General features: G+C 42.6%; 1 protein-coding gene and 1 long non-coding RNA gene across 10 annotated transcripts in view; one reads left to right on the forward strand and one right to left on the reverse strand.

Annotated features, from left to right (window-relative positions):
- The window catches only part of TTLL1 (TTL family tubulin polyglutamylase complex subunit L1), a 33,131-nt gene extending 16,447 nt beyond the window's left edge, over positions 1–16,684 (forward strand). For all 8 annotated transcript variants that reach the window (XM_081860996.1, XM_081860999.1, XM_081860993.1 and 5 more), the window contains 6 exons: positions 589–723; positions 2,072–2,180; positions 2,742–2,885; positions 5,393–5,479; positions 7,026–7,189; positions 9,703–16,684. In XM_081860996.1, coding sequence (XP_081717122.1) covers positions 589–723; positions 2,072–2,180; positions 2,742–2,885; positions 5,393–5,479; positions 7,026–7,189; positions 9,703–9,832 — 769 coding nt within the window. In that variant the 3' untranslated portion in view covers positions 9,833–16,684. The remainder of the gene's footprint in view (positions 1–588; positions 724–2,071; positions 2,181–2,741; positions 2,886–5,392; positions 5,480–7,025; positions 7,190–9,702) is intronic.
- Positions 704–8,231, reverse strand: LOC309341515. 2 transcript variants are annotated; one of them, XR_014156362.1, is made up of 3 exons: positions 5,615–7,019; positions 1,720–1,907; positions 704–776 (listed from the first exon to the last, which is right to left on the reverse strand). It is a non-coding gene; the product is annotated as an uncharacterized lncRNA (long non-coding RNA). The 2 variants fall into 2 exon arrangements; XR_014156363.1 differs by lacking the exon at positions 704–776 and adding an exon at positions 8,156–8,231 and having other exon boundaries at positions 1,254–1,907; positions 5,615–6,294.
- Positions 16,685–16,860: the final 176 nt, after the last annotated feature.

The raw sequence follows: 16,860 nt of genomic DNA on the forward strand, positions 1-16,860 counted from the left end.
TTCATAAGTGCTTTAAACAGTTATTACAGATTACAGGGCACTTTACGTGTGTAAGATAAAAATGAATCTAGAAATAAGATGGGGCCTATAAAATTGTAAGTTGTGGCACTGATTGCTTTGGTGTAATTGCATGAAATGATTTTGGTGCTCTTTTTAAAGGAAGTGGAAGCTGTTTTGGGAAGCACCAATTGACTATAAACTGTGGTGGATAGAGTTTTAAGAATATTCTCAAAACCTTTTGCCAGTCAGATTAAGACAAAAGCTATTATATTTAAAATCATTTATTTACATGAATGAGTCCTTGGAACTTCTTCCTACAAAGTGTCCCGTAGCTGCAAGAAGCACTCTGTGAGCAGCACATTGGTCGTCCTTGCTTTTAAATGCTTGTGGTCTAGGGAAGTTCGTTCTTTTCTCAGAAAGATTTACCGGTAATCAGTCCTATCTGTCAGCTCTTCTTGTTCAACAGTTCTGCATATAGCACTAAAATGAAACTGCCTTTGTTACTTTTCTAGAGCTAGTTTTAAAAATAAAAGCAAACAGTTGAATGCAACTAGCACATTTGAAATAATAAAATATACATTTCCCTAGGTTTATATCTCAGTCCTCTAAAGAAGCTTATGTGATTTCTCTGTATATCAACAATCCTCTACTGATAGGTGGCAAGAAATTTGACCTTCGCCTGTATGTTTTAGTGTCTACTTACCGTCCTCTGAGATGCTACATGTAAGTTGTCCATATTCTGACAAGGCCCCTGTTTCAGGGTGAGAAGTGGCACTCTGGAAATAAAAAGTGACGGAGGGTAATTTTCATCCAGAGTTGTGAGGAAGTTGGATTTTAACTTGTTATATTTCCCTGTGCATATTGGCGAGCTAGAGGGGAAGGGAGATGACATTTTCCAAAATAACCTCATCTAGAAATTGTCTTATGTATCCCAGCAGGGCAAATCATAAAGAAAACAAAGATTTGTTTGTTATTTCCCCCACCCCCATAATTTCGGTATGGAGAATTTGTTTGACCTGATTTGCACTGACACAAATTTGCACCCACAAAGGCAGGCAGTTTGCAGTTATCTTCTCCCTGCAAGTCTGGATGCAACCTCTGTGTCTCCTTCTCCCAGCTTGAAGGTGGATTTGCTGGAATTCACTTTTGTACAATTTGGCTTTGCCTTGAAACTTTTCACTTTCCTTCATTGAAATCTGTTTCTTTGTTCCATATTGGCCAAGATGTCTTTAGAAACTTTTGAAGTGCTTCTGAAATCATTGTGTGAAGAAACCATTCTTATTCTCTGTCATGGTTTGGATATGTATACAGGGTAGGAGTTAGATTGCTTAATATGTATTTTAAAAATCAGTCTCCTAATCAGTTGAGTTGTAACACCAGGTTGTTGGGGGGTTTTGGGGTGGGGAGAGAATCCAGGAAGTAATAGACCAGGCTTCCTCAACCTCGGCCCTCCAGATGTTTTTGGCTATAACTCCCATGATCCCTAGCTAGCAGGATGATGGGAATTGTAGTCTCAAAACATCTGGAGGGCCGAGGTTGAGGAAGCCTGTAATAGACCAGCAGTCAGAATTCTGCATTCTTTAAGAACTTTTGGATGAGTATCATCCAGCCCTGGCACCTTGTTAACTTCTAAATCTTTCCCTTTAGTGGCCACAATATTTTGATGCACTAATAGAAAAACAAACAGGATTGCAAAAAGCATTGAGAAAAATTTAATACCTCCTTAATAACATTGATATTCATCATTATGAAATTGAGCAGTAAAATCCTAATCAAGGTGATTGCGCAGGATGCAGTGAGGACTGCAGCTGCTGTTTCCAGAATGTATTCAGGACATTATGATGTATTTGAGTTACCTTTAGTTGTTGTCTCCATAATAACTGTTACTGTAATGTGTCCATTTATTGCTGTAATACATCCATTTATTGGATTAAAAGAAGTTTATTCATTTATTTTTAAGAATGCATATGCCAGCTTTTGATATCAATATTTCCAGGACAGTTTATAAGTTAAAATAAATAAATAAATTGGTGAACAATAAAACCTGCCCCCTCCCTTTTTTGCATTTCAGGTATAAACTTGGGTTTTGTCGCTTTTGCACAGTAAAATACACACCAAGTACAAGTGAATTAGACAACATGTTTGTGCATCTTACCAATGTTGCCATTCAGAAGCATGGGGTAAAGTTGGAACATTTTCGTATAATGTATATTTGAATTACTTTAAATAAATTTATAAACGGAACATATGTAATAAAAATACAGTTCCTCAGTCCCTTGATTACAACTTCTTTCCCATTGTTGCTTTAGTGGACTTACAGTAAGTGCCGTTAATTCCTGGGAGTTCTACCTCTGAGGGGAACAGGGTTCTCCTAGCAACTCTCAAACCCTTAGCAAACTACATTTCCCAGGTGTTTTTTTGTGTGGCGGCGGCGGGGGGGGGCGGCGGAGGGTAATGATCTGTTTAAAGTGGTACAATTCTGTTTAAAATGCACAGCGCTGATGGGGCCAATGTCTCTGCTTCTCCAACTAGCTATCCTGCATACAAAACCTGACTGAAGACCATTGTGACAGCTCCCTTTATTCTTTCACAACAGTATTGCTGTCCTTACTTACTTTAGAGTCTGGCTTGTGAACCTCCTGCTCTATTAAATCAACAAAGAACTGTTTGGAAAATGTTGCGAGTGTGTTTACAGCTGATATCAACTCTATACTTTTTGATTTGACGCCTTGCCTCTGCAGGATGATTACAATCACATCCATGGTGGTAAATGGACAGTGAGCAATCTGCGCTTGTATTTAGAAAGCACTCGTGGGAAAGAGGTCACCAACAAGCTGTTTGATGAAATTCACTGGATAATTGTGCAGTCACTGAAAGCCGTTGCAGTGAGTAGAGAAACAAAAGAAAAATACGTTTTATAATGCTTCCTTCTGCTCTTCCCGGTTTGAATATTGAGGCTGTAAATATGTGTGCTTATCTTTTCGGTGTCCTTTTTAAAAAAAGGCCACAGAGTTTATTAAGCAGGCAGTACGCACATTGTGTACAAATAAGGACTATATAAGAACATAAATGTATCTCTGCTGGGCCAGGCCAGTGGCCCGTCTAGTCCAGTATCCTGTTCTCACAGTAGCCAACCAGATGCCCATGGCAAGCCTGCAGGTAGGACCTGATTGCAACCATATTCTCCACTTTCCAGAAACTGGTTTTCTGAACCATGGTGCCTCTGATCATTGGCTAGGGGACACCGACAGCCTTGTCTTCTGTGAATTTGGCTACACCTCTTTTAATGCCACCAAAGTTGGTGGCCATCATTTTCCATTGTAGGAGCAAATCCCATGTGCTGTGTGAAGTCCTTTCTGTTGTCTCTCGTGAATCTTCCGACATTCAGCTTCACTGGATCTCCATGAGTTCCTTGTGTTACGAGGGAGAAAGACTTTAATTTATCCCCTTTCTGCGTGCCGTGACATTTCTATCCTGTAACCTCTTATTTGCCTTTTTTTCTAAACTAAAAGGCTCTATATGTGGAAACGTTTCCTCTTGGGAAGTTTCTCCATTCCCTCTTTTTGGGGGAAGTTTCCTCTTTTGAACTCAAATGTTCCTATATTGGATTTTCTTGGCAAGTGGCCACTTACACGTTTATTTAATGTAATAGTCCTATGGTCACTCCTTCCTTTCAGTCCAGCAACACTTTACATCTCATACTTGGTCTTGGGTGCCACTTAAGATTAAGTCCAGGGTTGCCATCCCTCTGGTCGGTCCAAGGTCACAGTCATTTAGGGTTCCTATAAATGTTACCTTTTTGCCAAGGCTGGCATGCGTATGTGTGTGAGGGTAGTTGTGTCACCCATTAATGCATGAGTATTTGATCAGGGGACAATAGCATGCCCTCAGAACTAGATAATTTTTTGTATGATTGAAAAATATTTTTTTAAGAAGTATTACTGACCGAACCCAAAGGGTGCTCATCAATGGTTCCTCTTCATCCTGGAGAAGAGTGACTAGTGGGGTGCCACAGGGTTCTGTCTTGGGCCCGGTCTTATTCAACATCTTTATCAACGACTTGGATGATGGACTCAAGGGCATCCTGATCAAATTTGCAGATGACACCAAACTGGGAGGGGTGGCTAACACTCCAGAGGACAGGATCACACTTCAAAACGACCTTGACAGATTAGAGAACTGGGCCAAAACAAACAAGATGAATTTTAACAGGGAGAAATGTAAAGTATTGCACTTGGGCAAAAAAATGAGAGGCACAAATACAAGATGGGTGACACCTGGCTTGAGAGCAGTACATGTGAAAATTATCTAGGAGTCTTGGTTGACCACAAACTTGACATGAGCCAACAGTGTGACGCGGCAGCTAAAAAAGCCAATGCAATTCTGGGCTGCATCAATAGGAGTATTGCATCTAGATCAAGGGAAGTAATAGTGCCACTGTATTCTGCTCTGGTCAGACCTCACCTGGAGTACTGTGTCCAGTTCTGGGCACCACAGTTCAAGAAGGACACTGACAAACTGGAACGTGTCCAGAGGAGGGCAACCAAAATGGTCAAAGGCCTGGAAACGATGCCTTATGAAGAACAGCTAAGGGAGCTGGGCATGTTTAGCCTGGAGAAGAGGAGGTTAAGGGGTGATATGATAGCCATGTTCAAATAGATAAAAGGATGTCACATAGAGGAGGGAGAAAGGTTGTTTTCTGCTGCTCCAGAGAAGCGAACACGGAGCAATGGTTCTAAACTACAAGAAAGAAGATTCCACCTAAACATGAGGAAGAACTTCCTGACAGTAAGAGCTGTTCAACAGTGGAATTTGCTGCCAAGGAGTGTGGTGGAGTCTCCTTCTTTGGAGGTCTTTAAGCAGAGGCTTGACAACCATATGTCAGGAGTGCTCTGATGGTGTTTCCCGCTTGGCAGGGGGTTGGACTCGATGGCCCTTGTGGTCTCTTCTATGATTCTATGATTCTATACTTGGTTCTCATCACCAGGCTGAGGAATACGATCACGTGGCAGCTGCATCCTTAAGCCTGGCAATCACCCCCTTCGATGCAAAGCAAGACTTGGACAGGATCTCTTGAGCTTTGGGGGTTCTTAAAAGCAGGATGATGCCCAACACCTTCCTTTGAGTCCTTTATGGGTGGAGAGCAGCTGGGTTGGTGGCAATAACAAGCAGTAGCCCATCATACTTTTTGGACCCCCTTTTCTAGCCCACAATATGATTATTTGTACCATTTATTGAGGGCGTCCCACAGCTGACAGCAGCCTAGCAAAATAGGGAGCATGTAACTGAAATGCCTTGCATATTTATTTCAGGAGTCTTAGTCAGACTCCGTAGCTAGTAAAATTGTACCGATGTTCATTTCTGCTCTCATGTACATTTTCAACTCTTTCAGCCTGTAATGAACAATGATAAACACTGCTTTGAATGTTACGGATATGACATCATCATTGATGACAAGCTAAAGCCATGGCTTATTGAGGTAAGCGGAGTTATCTTGGCGTTGCAGGTTTCCTTTGAAAAGCAGTGTGGAAAAACAGTCCTGCTCATTGGCTCCTAAAGGATTCCCCTTCTCGAGACTCTGAATGGGAAAGTCTTTGCTTTTCAGGAATACTACTCATAAAAAGGTGTCTTATGGTGAATCCTGGCCACTGGTCCATCTAGTCTAGCACTGTCTGCCGTAGCTGTTGCTCTCCAAGGCCTTCAACGTCGATATTTCCCAGCGCTGTTTCTGGAGATCCCTGCTCATCAGAGATCCCAGGAATCGGCCACTCAGCTATGCCTCTCCTCACAGAGAAGCCTTGCTGCCTCCTTGTATGGGGCATAGTGGATGCTGAGCCCCTGAGCTGGGACTCGGGCTCTGCTGACTCCTGCCATAGGGGAAGTGGAAAATGAAGCCAGGGCAACTATGGTGACCAAACTACGGCATCATAGCACCTGGTAGGACTTCACAAACTTGGCAGTCTTGATTCATGAAAATCAGGGGCACGTTTCAAGATCTACAACTCTCCAGAAAAACCTTGTTAGATGAAGGGAAGGGAACCTTTGGCCCTCCCGTTGTTGCTGAGCTAGAACTCCCATCGGTCTTTGTCCATTGGCCATGCGGGCGCTGAGTCTGATGGAAATGGGAGTTTGTGGAAGGCTCTTGCCTGGCATTTCTTTCCCTGTCTTTAGGCACCAGGCGAAAACCTTGCTCTGTAACCAGGCCTTTGGCTATTTGGACCTTCTGTGGCCTTTTGGTTTTGTTCTTGTTTTATTCCGTATTTTGTGTTCTTGTTTTGAAACAGCCTTGGAATACTGTTTAAAAAGAAAAGCCTGACTAGCTTTTCAGATACCCTTTAATTGAATAACTTTTTGAAGAAATGCCTGAAGTAACTGATCCTATAGTTTGAAGTCTTGTTTATTCAGTTACATTTTACTCCAGGAAAACCCATTTATCCTAAATAGAACCCAATAGGGCCAACAAATAGGTACAAAATATATATTTTTAAATGTGATCCTAGTCAGATCCCAATTTTGCATGACGCTCTTAGAAATATGAAATAATACATTTTTGGAATTTTTAATTCCTAATAATTTTTTATCACTTCAACCATTTTTTAAATTTTGTAACTTTAAAATTTAAAGTAAATCCATCATGTGCCATATCAAATTAAAGCCCATGAAGTTCTGAAGAGATTGATATTTTTAGTTTGGGAATATCTCAATTCCGAGCTGAGCTTTTAAGATTTTTGTTTAGTCTGGCAAGGCCACAATTGTCAGTTTTTTAAAATTTCAAACCCCCACAACTCAAAAACGGGATGAGATAAAAAAGTAAAATTTTAGATTTAAACTTAGTTCTGATCATTCAACAAGTGTTCAAAATTTTAAGAAAATGGGCCGATATGAGGTAAAAAAGTCATCAAAAATTGGGCAACTTCTTATGGAATGACCCTGAGGTGCTCTTGATGATTTATCGTATTTCTGTTTGTGGAAGAATTGGTGGATGTGAACTATCTATTTTTCTCCTTCCTGTGTACACATCGTAGGTCAACGCTTCTCCATCTCTTACTTCCAGTACTGCCAATGATCGTATCCTCAAATACAATCTTATTAATGACACACTTAACATTGCTGTCCCTAACGGGGAAATTCCAGACTGTAAATGGAATAAATCTCCCCCCAAAGAAGCCCTTGGACATTATGAGATTTTGTAAGTATTAATCATAGATAAAGCAATTGTCTGAACCTCTGCAAGTAGATGCTTTAGGGCTGCCTTTTGACTAGTATCTGAGTGTAACCTAGTCTTGGTGTTAACTCAGCAAAAACTCAGATGGCACATTATTACTTATTTCTTTTATGAATGGCTTCTTAGAAAACATTTCTGAGCAATTTCAGACCATGACAAATGCATAATGCATAAAAATACAATGGTTTACAAGGTCTGTAGATTTAGTATTTTTGTTAAATCCTTCCCAAAGCAATCCACAGGGATCTCTACTGCAGAAAGACCCATTTTATGGTGGAAAAAATAGTCCCGTGAAATACTTATGCCTCAAACACTAAGATCACCTGAATTGAGTCTTACTTAGGGTGCCAGGTGACTTAGCCATTCCTGATTCCAGCCTTGCACCCTTGACTTCTGTACTGTACCACACAATTTTTCTTCATTATATCTGGTTAAATATGTCTGTTACAGTTGCATCCTTCTGTGAATAGCTGTTGAAATAACAGCCATTATTCACCAGATAATCACATTATTAAGTACAGTGGTACCTCAGGTTACATATGCTTCAGGTTACATGCGCTTCAGGTTGCAGACTCCGCTAACCCAGAAATAGTGCTTCAGGTTAAGAATTTTGCTTCAGGATGAGAACAGAAATCGTGCTCTGGCAGCGCGGCAGCAGCAGGAGGCCCCATTAGCTAAAGTGGTGCTTCAGGTTAAGAACAGTTTCAGGTTAAGAACGGACCTCCAGAACAAATTAAGTACTTAACCCGAGGTACCACTGTATTTCAGAATGTTGCAGATTGCTGTGGCAAGTTATAAATGTGCAGTAGCTCTGAGGTTTGTTGCTGTTAAGTTTTAAGGTTCTTCTAGATGAGCCATTTGTTTCACTTGAGTGACGTCTCCGTCTGTCATTTATGCCATTAATCTTGAAGCAAAATGGAAAGTACTTACATAGTAAATGACAGCTGAGGCTTTAGACGGTAGTGATGCACATCCCTGGAAGAAATAGTGCAGTTGTCTGTATTGATAGGACATACAGTGGTGCCCCGCAAGACGAACGCCTCGCAAGACGGAAAACCCACTAGACGAAAGGGTTTTCCGTTTTGGAGGCGCTTCGCTAAACGAATTTCTCTATGGGGTTGCTTCACAAGACGAAAAAATCTTGCGAGTTCCCGCAGGTTTTTTTCGCTCCCCCGCCTTTCCTAAGCCGCTAAGCCGCTTATCAGCTGTTCCGCTGATAAGCCACTTAACAGCTGATCGCTAAAAGCCGCTAGACCTCTAATAGCGCTAATCCGCTGTCAATGGGCTTGCCTCGCAAGACGAAAAAACCGCTAGACGAAGAGAATCGCGGAACGGATTCTTTTCGTCTTGCGAGGCACACTGTACACAGAAGTAAACATTAACATGAAGCTTTCAATTCAACATAGCAAGTTCTTATTCTTATCTTCTGTCCTGTGATAGAGCCAAAGAACATAATCAGCAGTATAATGGTGGAATAGCTCTTCCTAAACTTCAGTGGTTTGTATCACTGTAGACTACACACAAGAAGTGGAGATTGTGTGCGTGTATAGCCAAAGTACATAATCAGCAGTATAATGGTGGTAAAAAGGTAAAGGGACCCCTGAGCATTAGGTCCAGTCCTGACCGACTCTGGGGTTGTGCCACTCATCTCGCTTTATTATCTGAGGGAGCCGGGGTACAGCTTCCGGGTCATGTGGCCAGCATGACTAAGCCGCTTCTGGCGAACCAGAGCAGCGCACGGAAACGCTGTTCACCTTCATAGCTCTTCCTAAAATTTAGTGGCTTGTATCACTGTAGACTACACACAAGAAGTGGAGATTGTGTGAAATAGGGATGCGGGTGGAGCTGTGGGTTAATCTACTGAGCCTCTTGGCTTGCCGAGCAGGTCAGCAGTTCGAATCCCCGCGACAGGGTGAGCTTCCGTTGCTCGGTCCCAGCTCCTGCCAACCTAGCAGTTTGAAAGCACGTCAACCATTCCAGCAGGAAGGTAAACGGTGTTAGTCATGCTGGCCACATGACCCGGAAGCTGTCTGAGGACAAATGCTGGCTCCCTCGGCCTATAGAGCGAGATCAGCACCGCAACCCCAGAGTCGTCCGTGACTGGACCTAACGGTCATGAGTACCTTTACCTTTATATATAAAATATCTTCCCCACACAGGTTTTCTGCATGCAGAAGAACCAGAAGTGTTGTCCTTCACATGCTTTCAATATGCATGGGGTTAAGGGAAGGGGGTTATTGGTTGGTTGGTTTTTTGTTCTCATTTTTATCATGTATTTTTGTGTTGTGAACCATCCTAATATTGTGGGTGGAATAATAATAATAATAATAATAGGCAGATAATTGGCAAGCATTCATTTCCTCCATCTACAACCTGTAGTAGCAAAGTCTAGGAGGAGCGGTACCACCTTGTTCTGATCATTGTTTAGCCCACCTGTGAATCCCATGGGACGATACTGACTTTCTCTTTGCCCTTAGATACGATGAAGAGATGGCACAAAGTGAAGTGTCAGATCGTGATTTGAGAAGTCGCTCTGGGCAGTCCATTGGATTGAAGGGAACTCGAGCCAGAGACACTGGAAAATCAGGGCCCCTTACATGGAAGTAGCTGCAGAATGAACTGTAGACTGACGCTTCCTGAGATTCAGGGCTGTAGTTTTTGTAGGAAGTTTGCTTGAAATGGATGCTCAGATTTTGGATGACCTCCTTCCTGTTTGCAAAATGCTCTTATGGGGGAAGTAATGTTGCGCAAAGAGGACAGAATATTTTTCTGTCCGGCAGTGACAAGTACATTGAAGCACTGGACAAAATTGGTTTATTAGCATGTATATAAACAGTTATTAATCAGTTCATTGCAGTTTTACTGCAGGACTGTTATGTTGCATGTTGTGTGAAATAGTTGTATTAATATATACTATGAATTAATATAATTGGAAATGAGCTTTTTACCGGTAAATAAATTACTGTGTCTTGCAAACAAGTGGTTGCTTTGTCACGCATTGCTACCATAGGGGTCCCCAATACTTTTCGGTTCAGAGGCACTTGTTTTGTTTTGGACTACAAAATACCCCCCAGCCCTCCCAAACTGACATTTCAATAAATCAGCAGGGGCTGGAAACCTCAGTGGGCGCCAAGAGGCCCCCAGGTGTCACATCGGACAAAATATGCATCTTGAAATTCATATTTTGTAGGGAGAAAAGCTGTCTTTTTTTTCTTAATATTTTACTAGAATTGTAAGAGTATACTACTGAAAGCACACGTACGTTTATTTTTAATTTTTTTGCAAAATACACCAAAAGACCAAATCAGTATGGTTCATGTTCGAAATGCCTGTTTTCAAACTACATGTTTCCACTTCTAAAAGCCGCTTGTAGAATGGGTGGGGGAGCCTAATAAAGCCTTTGTGTACTGGGGATATTGTGACAGGCCTGCTGTCATGACTATATATAGCAAAGACCGATCTATAAGCTGTATGCTGATACAGCAGTACGTTTCTGCACAGTTTGATGTAACGGCTATTACTGGCAGAAACAACGTCAGTGTTGAGTTTCAAGTATCATTCGCCAATTGTTAATCTGGCAAGCACACTAAGAAACTGGTGCATTGCAGTGGGTTTGTCAGATAGCATCACAAATTGCTACATCAACATTTATTTTTACTCTGAGGTGCTGTATTCTACTCTTAATAGTCTTTCCATTTTTGCTACTTAAACATGTCTCTACTTCAGTGCACTAAACCACAATTGTATGCAACTATAGTAGCCACTTTTTTAAAGTCACAAACATGCTGCTGTCACTACTATTAGATGCTGTCTTTTGACTTTGGCCGGTTGATTACCTCTCCTTAGTGATTCTTCTGTTTTCCTACCAAGGTGGTCTCCGAGAGAGACAGGAAAAAGGACATCATGTATGGGAAGAGATGCAGCAAAGTAGTGAATTTTTGCACCCCAAGGACACACAATAAAGACAACTCCTGCGGCGTTAGCCGATGTGAGACTGTGGCTCAATACAGACATCAAACCAAATCATGCTTTCTGAGCACCAAACTAGTTTAGAAGCCAAATGGTACTTCAAGCTTTCCCAGCAATTGAGCTTATATTATCATCATTTTATTTTACTATTATTTATTGTATTTGTTAGGCATTTCTTCTAAGGTAACTCAAAGTGACTTGCTTTAAGATCAATTCAAAGCACCAAACAAAACCTAAGAATCTGCTGTGTAATGTTGGGGACATTGAACAGCATGCGAGATGCTGTGAAAGGGGAAGATGGGATTAATGAGGAACGCCTTTGTGTTGTGGCTTTAATTTTAAAAAGGCCTATTAATAGCTTTAAGGTTAAGAATGTTTATTTTGTGCAGTCTGCTTTGAAATCCCTCCTGGATTTCTCTGATCCACTTCTTGGCTGGGAGAAAGCTGCTGTTAACTACATTTGCAGTCCAATTGTGAATGTCGTGGTACTGATGTCATGCATAAAGGCAGGTGTTTCCTCATCCATCTCCCCAAACACACATTGTTAGGAAATGTTCATGTGCCCAGATATTGGAAAGAATTATGCCATTGTAAACAGAAGCATTTTATCATTGTAGCAGATACTTAACCTCCTGAGGAATCGCAAGATGGATGCTGTAAATACTAGCAAAGTTTCCCCCTATGTACAACTGGGCAGAAAAGCAGGGGGCTGCCCAGTTCACACCCTCGCCCACGGCACAGTGCATGATTCTTTTTTTAGATAATAAAAGTTTTTATTATTTTCACATAACAAATTATTTAAACAATTGTATTTTCCTCCCTTCCCTCAGTTCCTCTTTCTGATTTATTTGCATATATTGTTCTCTGCATGTTATGAGAATGTAAAAATCTCTGCGTTATCCATCTATTATGTTAACAAATAACTTTGTGCATGTTCAAAACCTGCCAAGGAGTCCAACTCATTCTGTTGTTTTTTAAGTGCTTTGTAAAAGGTTCCCATTCCTCTCTAAAGTCACTGTTGTCCTTGTCGGCACAGTGCATGATTCAATTGTGCACAGCGGACAGGCTGTCGGGCTGTCGATGCGCACAGACTGAAGCATTTTCTTCAAAGAACGTGGGTGCTATGTTTTATGTTAAACTGCTTTGTGGGGAGGGTGCTGTTATACCTAGCCGAGCTGTGAGATGCAGTGTGTCTCATGTGATATTACATGGCTATAGCTGAGCCCTGGCATATTGTGAAGACTGGTACCGGCTGGGACACATTATTCAGCGAGCAAAGAGCAGATGGCTAGTATTAAGTAGTGGGTTGACAAAGCCGGCACATTCCGATTGGCCCTTGGACTTCTGTTGGAACTTCCTGCGCTCCCGCTTTGTCTGGTGCACGTCATCGTCTTCACTGGAGGATGCCTCATCACTGCTGGCCTCTTCATGATGCACTGGAACTGGCTTCCTAGCAAGACGTGGGCTGCTGGCCTTGCGGATCTCCTGGGTGGAGCGTTCAGCAGCTTCCGAGGCCACGGCCTCCTCAATGGCTTTCTGCAGCGTGAGGTCTGGCTTGGCGAGGAGACACTGTTGCAGATGGATGTCCCAGACCCCGCAGATGATTCGATCCATCAGGGCATCGTCTAAGTCTCGGAACTCACAGTGCATTGCAGCCTGTCAGAGGGCGGCAGTGTAGTTGTCAATTGACTCCCCCTCTGCCTGGTCTGGTGGTAGAACGCATGGCGGGCAACAATCTTGGATGGCTTTGGTGCGTAGTGGTTGCGGAGCTTCTCTTGAATCGTGTCCCACGGCGCTGCCTGGACTGTTAGAGGCGCAACCAATGCTCGGGCCGTTTCGAACACCTCGGACCCACAGAGGCTGAGGAATAGGCCCCACTTACGCTCCTCTGACACTTCCATCAGCTCGTTGGCTTGGAGGTAGCAGTCAGACCGAGCAAGGTAGGAGTCCCATGATTCAGAGGCTGGGGCAAACAGCGTTAGAGGCACAAGTGAAGCCATGGTTCCAGTACCAACGTGGGCGATGGATGGAACACAGTGCTCTAGCTAGTACAGTCAAGTCTGAATTGGTACTGTTCAGTGATTTCGCTCAGTGTTTCAGCTCAGTAAGTGTCCGAATCTGGCTGTGCTCTGATGTCCATCCGATTCCATCCTCGTCGCCAGTATTAAGTAGTGGGTTGACAAATCAGACGACACAGAGATTTCTCCAAGAGGTTCTTTATAGTAAGCTGGAACTGAACTGAACAGCAAACAGCTCAGCCGGCCTGCTTTTATAGGCAGCTGGCTGTCAACATTGTAGCAACAACAATCCAGGGTTTCCCGCCTAAAGTAACTGACGTGGACCTGAGTGAAAACTATATATGCGATACTCCTGGTGGCCAGGGATGTGTTCTTCAATACATAACAGCTAGAGCTCAAACTACACAGTTAAAGCTGCCTGTTTGTTGTGACAAAGTGCTGATGGTTAAGGACAATATGGCACATGAGACAGGGTCCCCCCACTCTGACACAAACTCCTTGTGGTTTGGGCATGTCCCACATGCAATCCTATCTCAGATCCTTGTCTACTAGAGTTTGAGCAGGCCTGAACAAGCTTTAAAAGTGTCAGCCTACTAAAAGTCTTAATCACCACATGATCCAAAGGGACAAGGTGAGTTGACTCCCCTTTTTTGGGGGGGGCAGGTGCTGCTTGTTCCATGGGGCTGGAGGATGAGGACATCAGCAATCCATGTTCTGGGAATTTTTATTTGAAGCCAGTTCTATTTGGGTCCAAAATTGACAAAATATGAAAGATCTGCATCTTCTGATCTCTTTTTCTTTGCTTCCTCACAGCTTATGTATTTTCCCCTGTTGCTGCTAGCTACACTGAAGGGGGAAAACATGCAGTAACCTGTATGTCTCTGAAGGGATAGGAGAGCCACCTTCAAATTTTTTAAGGGCTGTCACATGGCAGAAGGAGCAAGCTTGTTTTCTCCTGGTCTGGAGGGTAGGACCAGAACCAATGGATTCAAGTTACAAGGAAGGAAATTCCGACTAAACATCAGGGAGAACTTTCTGATCCTAAGAGCTGTTTGACAGTGGCATGGACTCCCTTGGGAGGTGGGTGGTGATGGAGTCTTGTTTTTAAGCAGAGGCTGGATGGCCATCTGCCACGGATGCTTTAGTGGAGATTCCTGCATTGCAAAGGGTTGAACTAGATGACCCCAAGGGTCCCTTCCAACACAGGTGAGGGAAACTGCTGTCCTTGCCTCTGTACTGTGGGTTATGGAATTCTTAAAAAAGGAGTATGGTTGCACACACCCCATACAGTTGAAGCACATGGCTTCCCCCAAAGAGCCCGGAAGACTTCAGCTTCAGGGTGCTGAGAATTATAGCTCTGTGAGGGGAAAACTAGAGTTCCCAGGATTTTTTTTTTGGGGGGGGAGCTTTGTGCTAACTGAAACCTGCATGTTCAGAGGCAGGATATCACTAGTTACCAAACAGTGAGGGGGAGCGATTGCCTTGATTACCTGCTTGTTTGGCAGCATCTATCTGGTCCCTATTGGGATACAGGATGCGGGACTTGGTGGATTTTTGGTGTGTTTCAGAAGAGCTTGAGCAACCTCTGCACAAGGTTAAGCAATTCTCAAAAAAGAGGGCTAGAAAAGTATTTGGCAAAATGTATTTTGCAACTTCTTTGCAAAATATAATACATACTCTGAATGGGAATAAAAATTGCAGCAACTAATGCACATGCATTTGAATTTCTAAAACATAACATATTCAATCATTTGGTTTGTATGTGTAGTTAAGGGGGAACTGGACTAGCAAAGTTACAAAATCAATTAAAAGCAAATTCTAAAATGCAAACTGAACCACAGTACACACAGGAATATATCTATATCTTATATAACAGAAGTATGCGCAGTTTTGTCCATAGGTTAAAGAGAATCATATGATAAAAAGGTGCAAAAATGTTACAAAACAACTTTGGGAACAAGAGTGGGAAACTGAGGAAGAGATAAAAATTACAAAACCAATAGATTCTTGTGTCATTTGGGCTAATGGTTGGGTATCTTTACAAACGAGGAATAGCTACATTCCTGCAAAGAAGATGCGTTCAGAAATGGAAATGCCTGCCTTGAAACTAGAGACAGTAGCTAAATCTCGATTACAGTCAGTGAATGACAGAAAAGGTGCACAGGTAGTTCCATGGCCATTTAGAGTAACATCATTTCCCACTAGGGGGCCTGTGTGGGTTAGCATTTTCCATTTATGAACTAGTTTAAAAAAACCTTTGCCAAGCCCAATCCTGCAACCATTTACAGTAGAAGACAATCAATCCATTCAAAATGGCTGAAACAATGCGCTTTGTGAGCTCCCATTCCCCTCTGGCAGTCAGTGCCTCTCATACCAGAGCTAGTAGCAAAAGGGTTCATGGAGCTGAGGAAGAAGACTTCTGGGCCAAAACCCTGCAGAGCTGCCATCATGTCAGTGTAGATCAGTGTTTCCCAACCTTGGGCCTCCAGCTGTTTTTGAACTACAATTCCCATCATCCCTGACCACTGGTCTTGCTAGCTAGGGATGATGGGAGTTGTAGTCCAAAAACAGCTGGAGGCCAAGGTTGGGAAACACTGGTGTAGATGATGCTTAGCTAGATGGACCAACAGCCCGTAGTAATTAAAGATGTAATTGAGGCAAATTATTGACAAAAAGAGAAACAAATAGCTGTGGACGCCCTCCCACCAGATGTCCAAGAGAACAACTAAAACCAGACTTTGAGAAGACATCTGAAGACAGCCCCATTTAGGGAAGCTTTTAATGTTTGATGGATAACTGTATTTTAATGTTTTGTTGGAAGCCACCCAGATGGGCTGGGTATAAATAATAAATTGTTGTTATTATTATTACAATAAATATGTAGAATAGCTAAGCAAGTATTAGAAACCACCCCAGAACTGGCCCTACTAAACATATTCCAAGACAATAATGCCCACTCACATCACAAAAGAACTCATAACCCGTCTACTCTCAGCAACCAGAAACACCATAACCAGACACTGGAGAGACCTCTCAGGAGTAAGCATGGACCAATGGTACCAAATAGGATGGGAAACAGCCCTACTAGAAAAATTAACCAATAAACTGAAACTGACACGGGGACAAATAGAAGAAGATACCTTCACCCCAGTATGGCTCCCCTTTATCACATACACAGCCCCACAAGACAATGACAAGAACCCGCCTGTGGCATTCGTACAGAGACCCCGGTCGTTTCACGGACTATTGACCTGTACACCACTACTTTATCCTTCCGCTTACACCAATTTTGTGGAAAAAAACCCAGGGTTCCCCGGTGAAGAATTGAGTCTCAGTCAGGTAGAGTTAACAATGAAGATTAAAGTTTAATTTCAAACACAATCAAGTTTTAAAATATATTCCAAACGCTGTCACTCTATTCCCTCTCAGTCTTGTCCTGTCTCTAACTCACTCTGACTCCTCTATCTCCCCCCCCCCAAAAAAAGAACCAACTGAACTAAGGACAAAAACGGCTTTCTTACTGGTCAACCTGTAACCCTTTCTCTCCCCCAATACAAACGTATCCCCCCAAATTGGGCAAATGCCACACCGCCAACAGCATGTGAATCAATATGGCTTAATCCGATTCAAAAACACGCCCCCCCCCCA

Source organism: Podarcis erhardii (genome assembly GCF_964252035.2).
Source record: "Podarcis erhardii genome assembly, chromosome: 5".
NCBI lineage: Eukaryota > Metazoa > Chordata > Lepidosauria > Squamata > Lacertidae > Podarcis > Podarcis erhardii.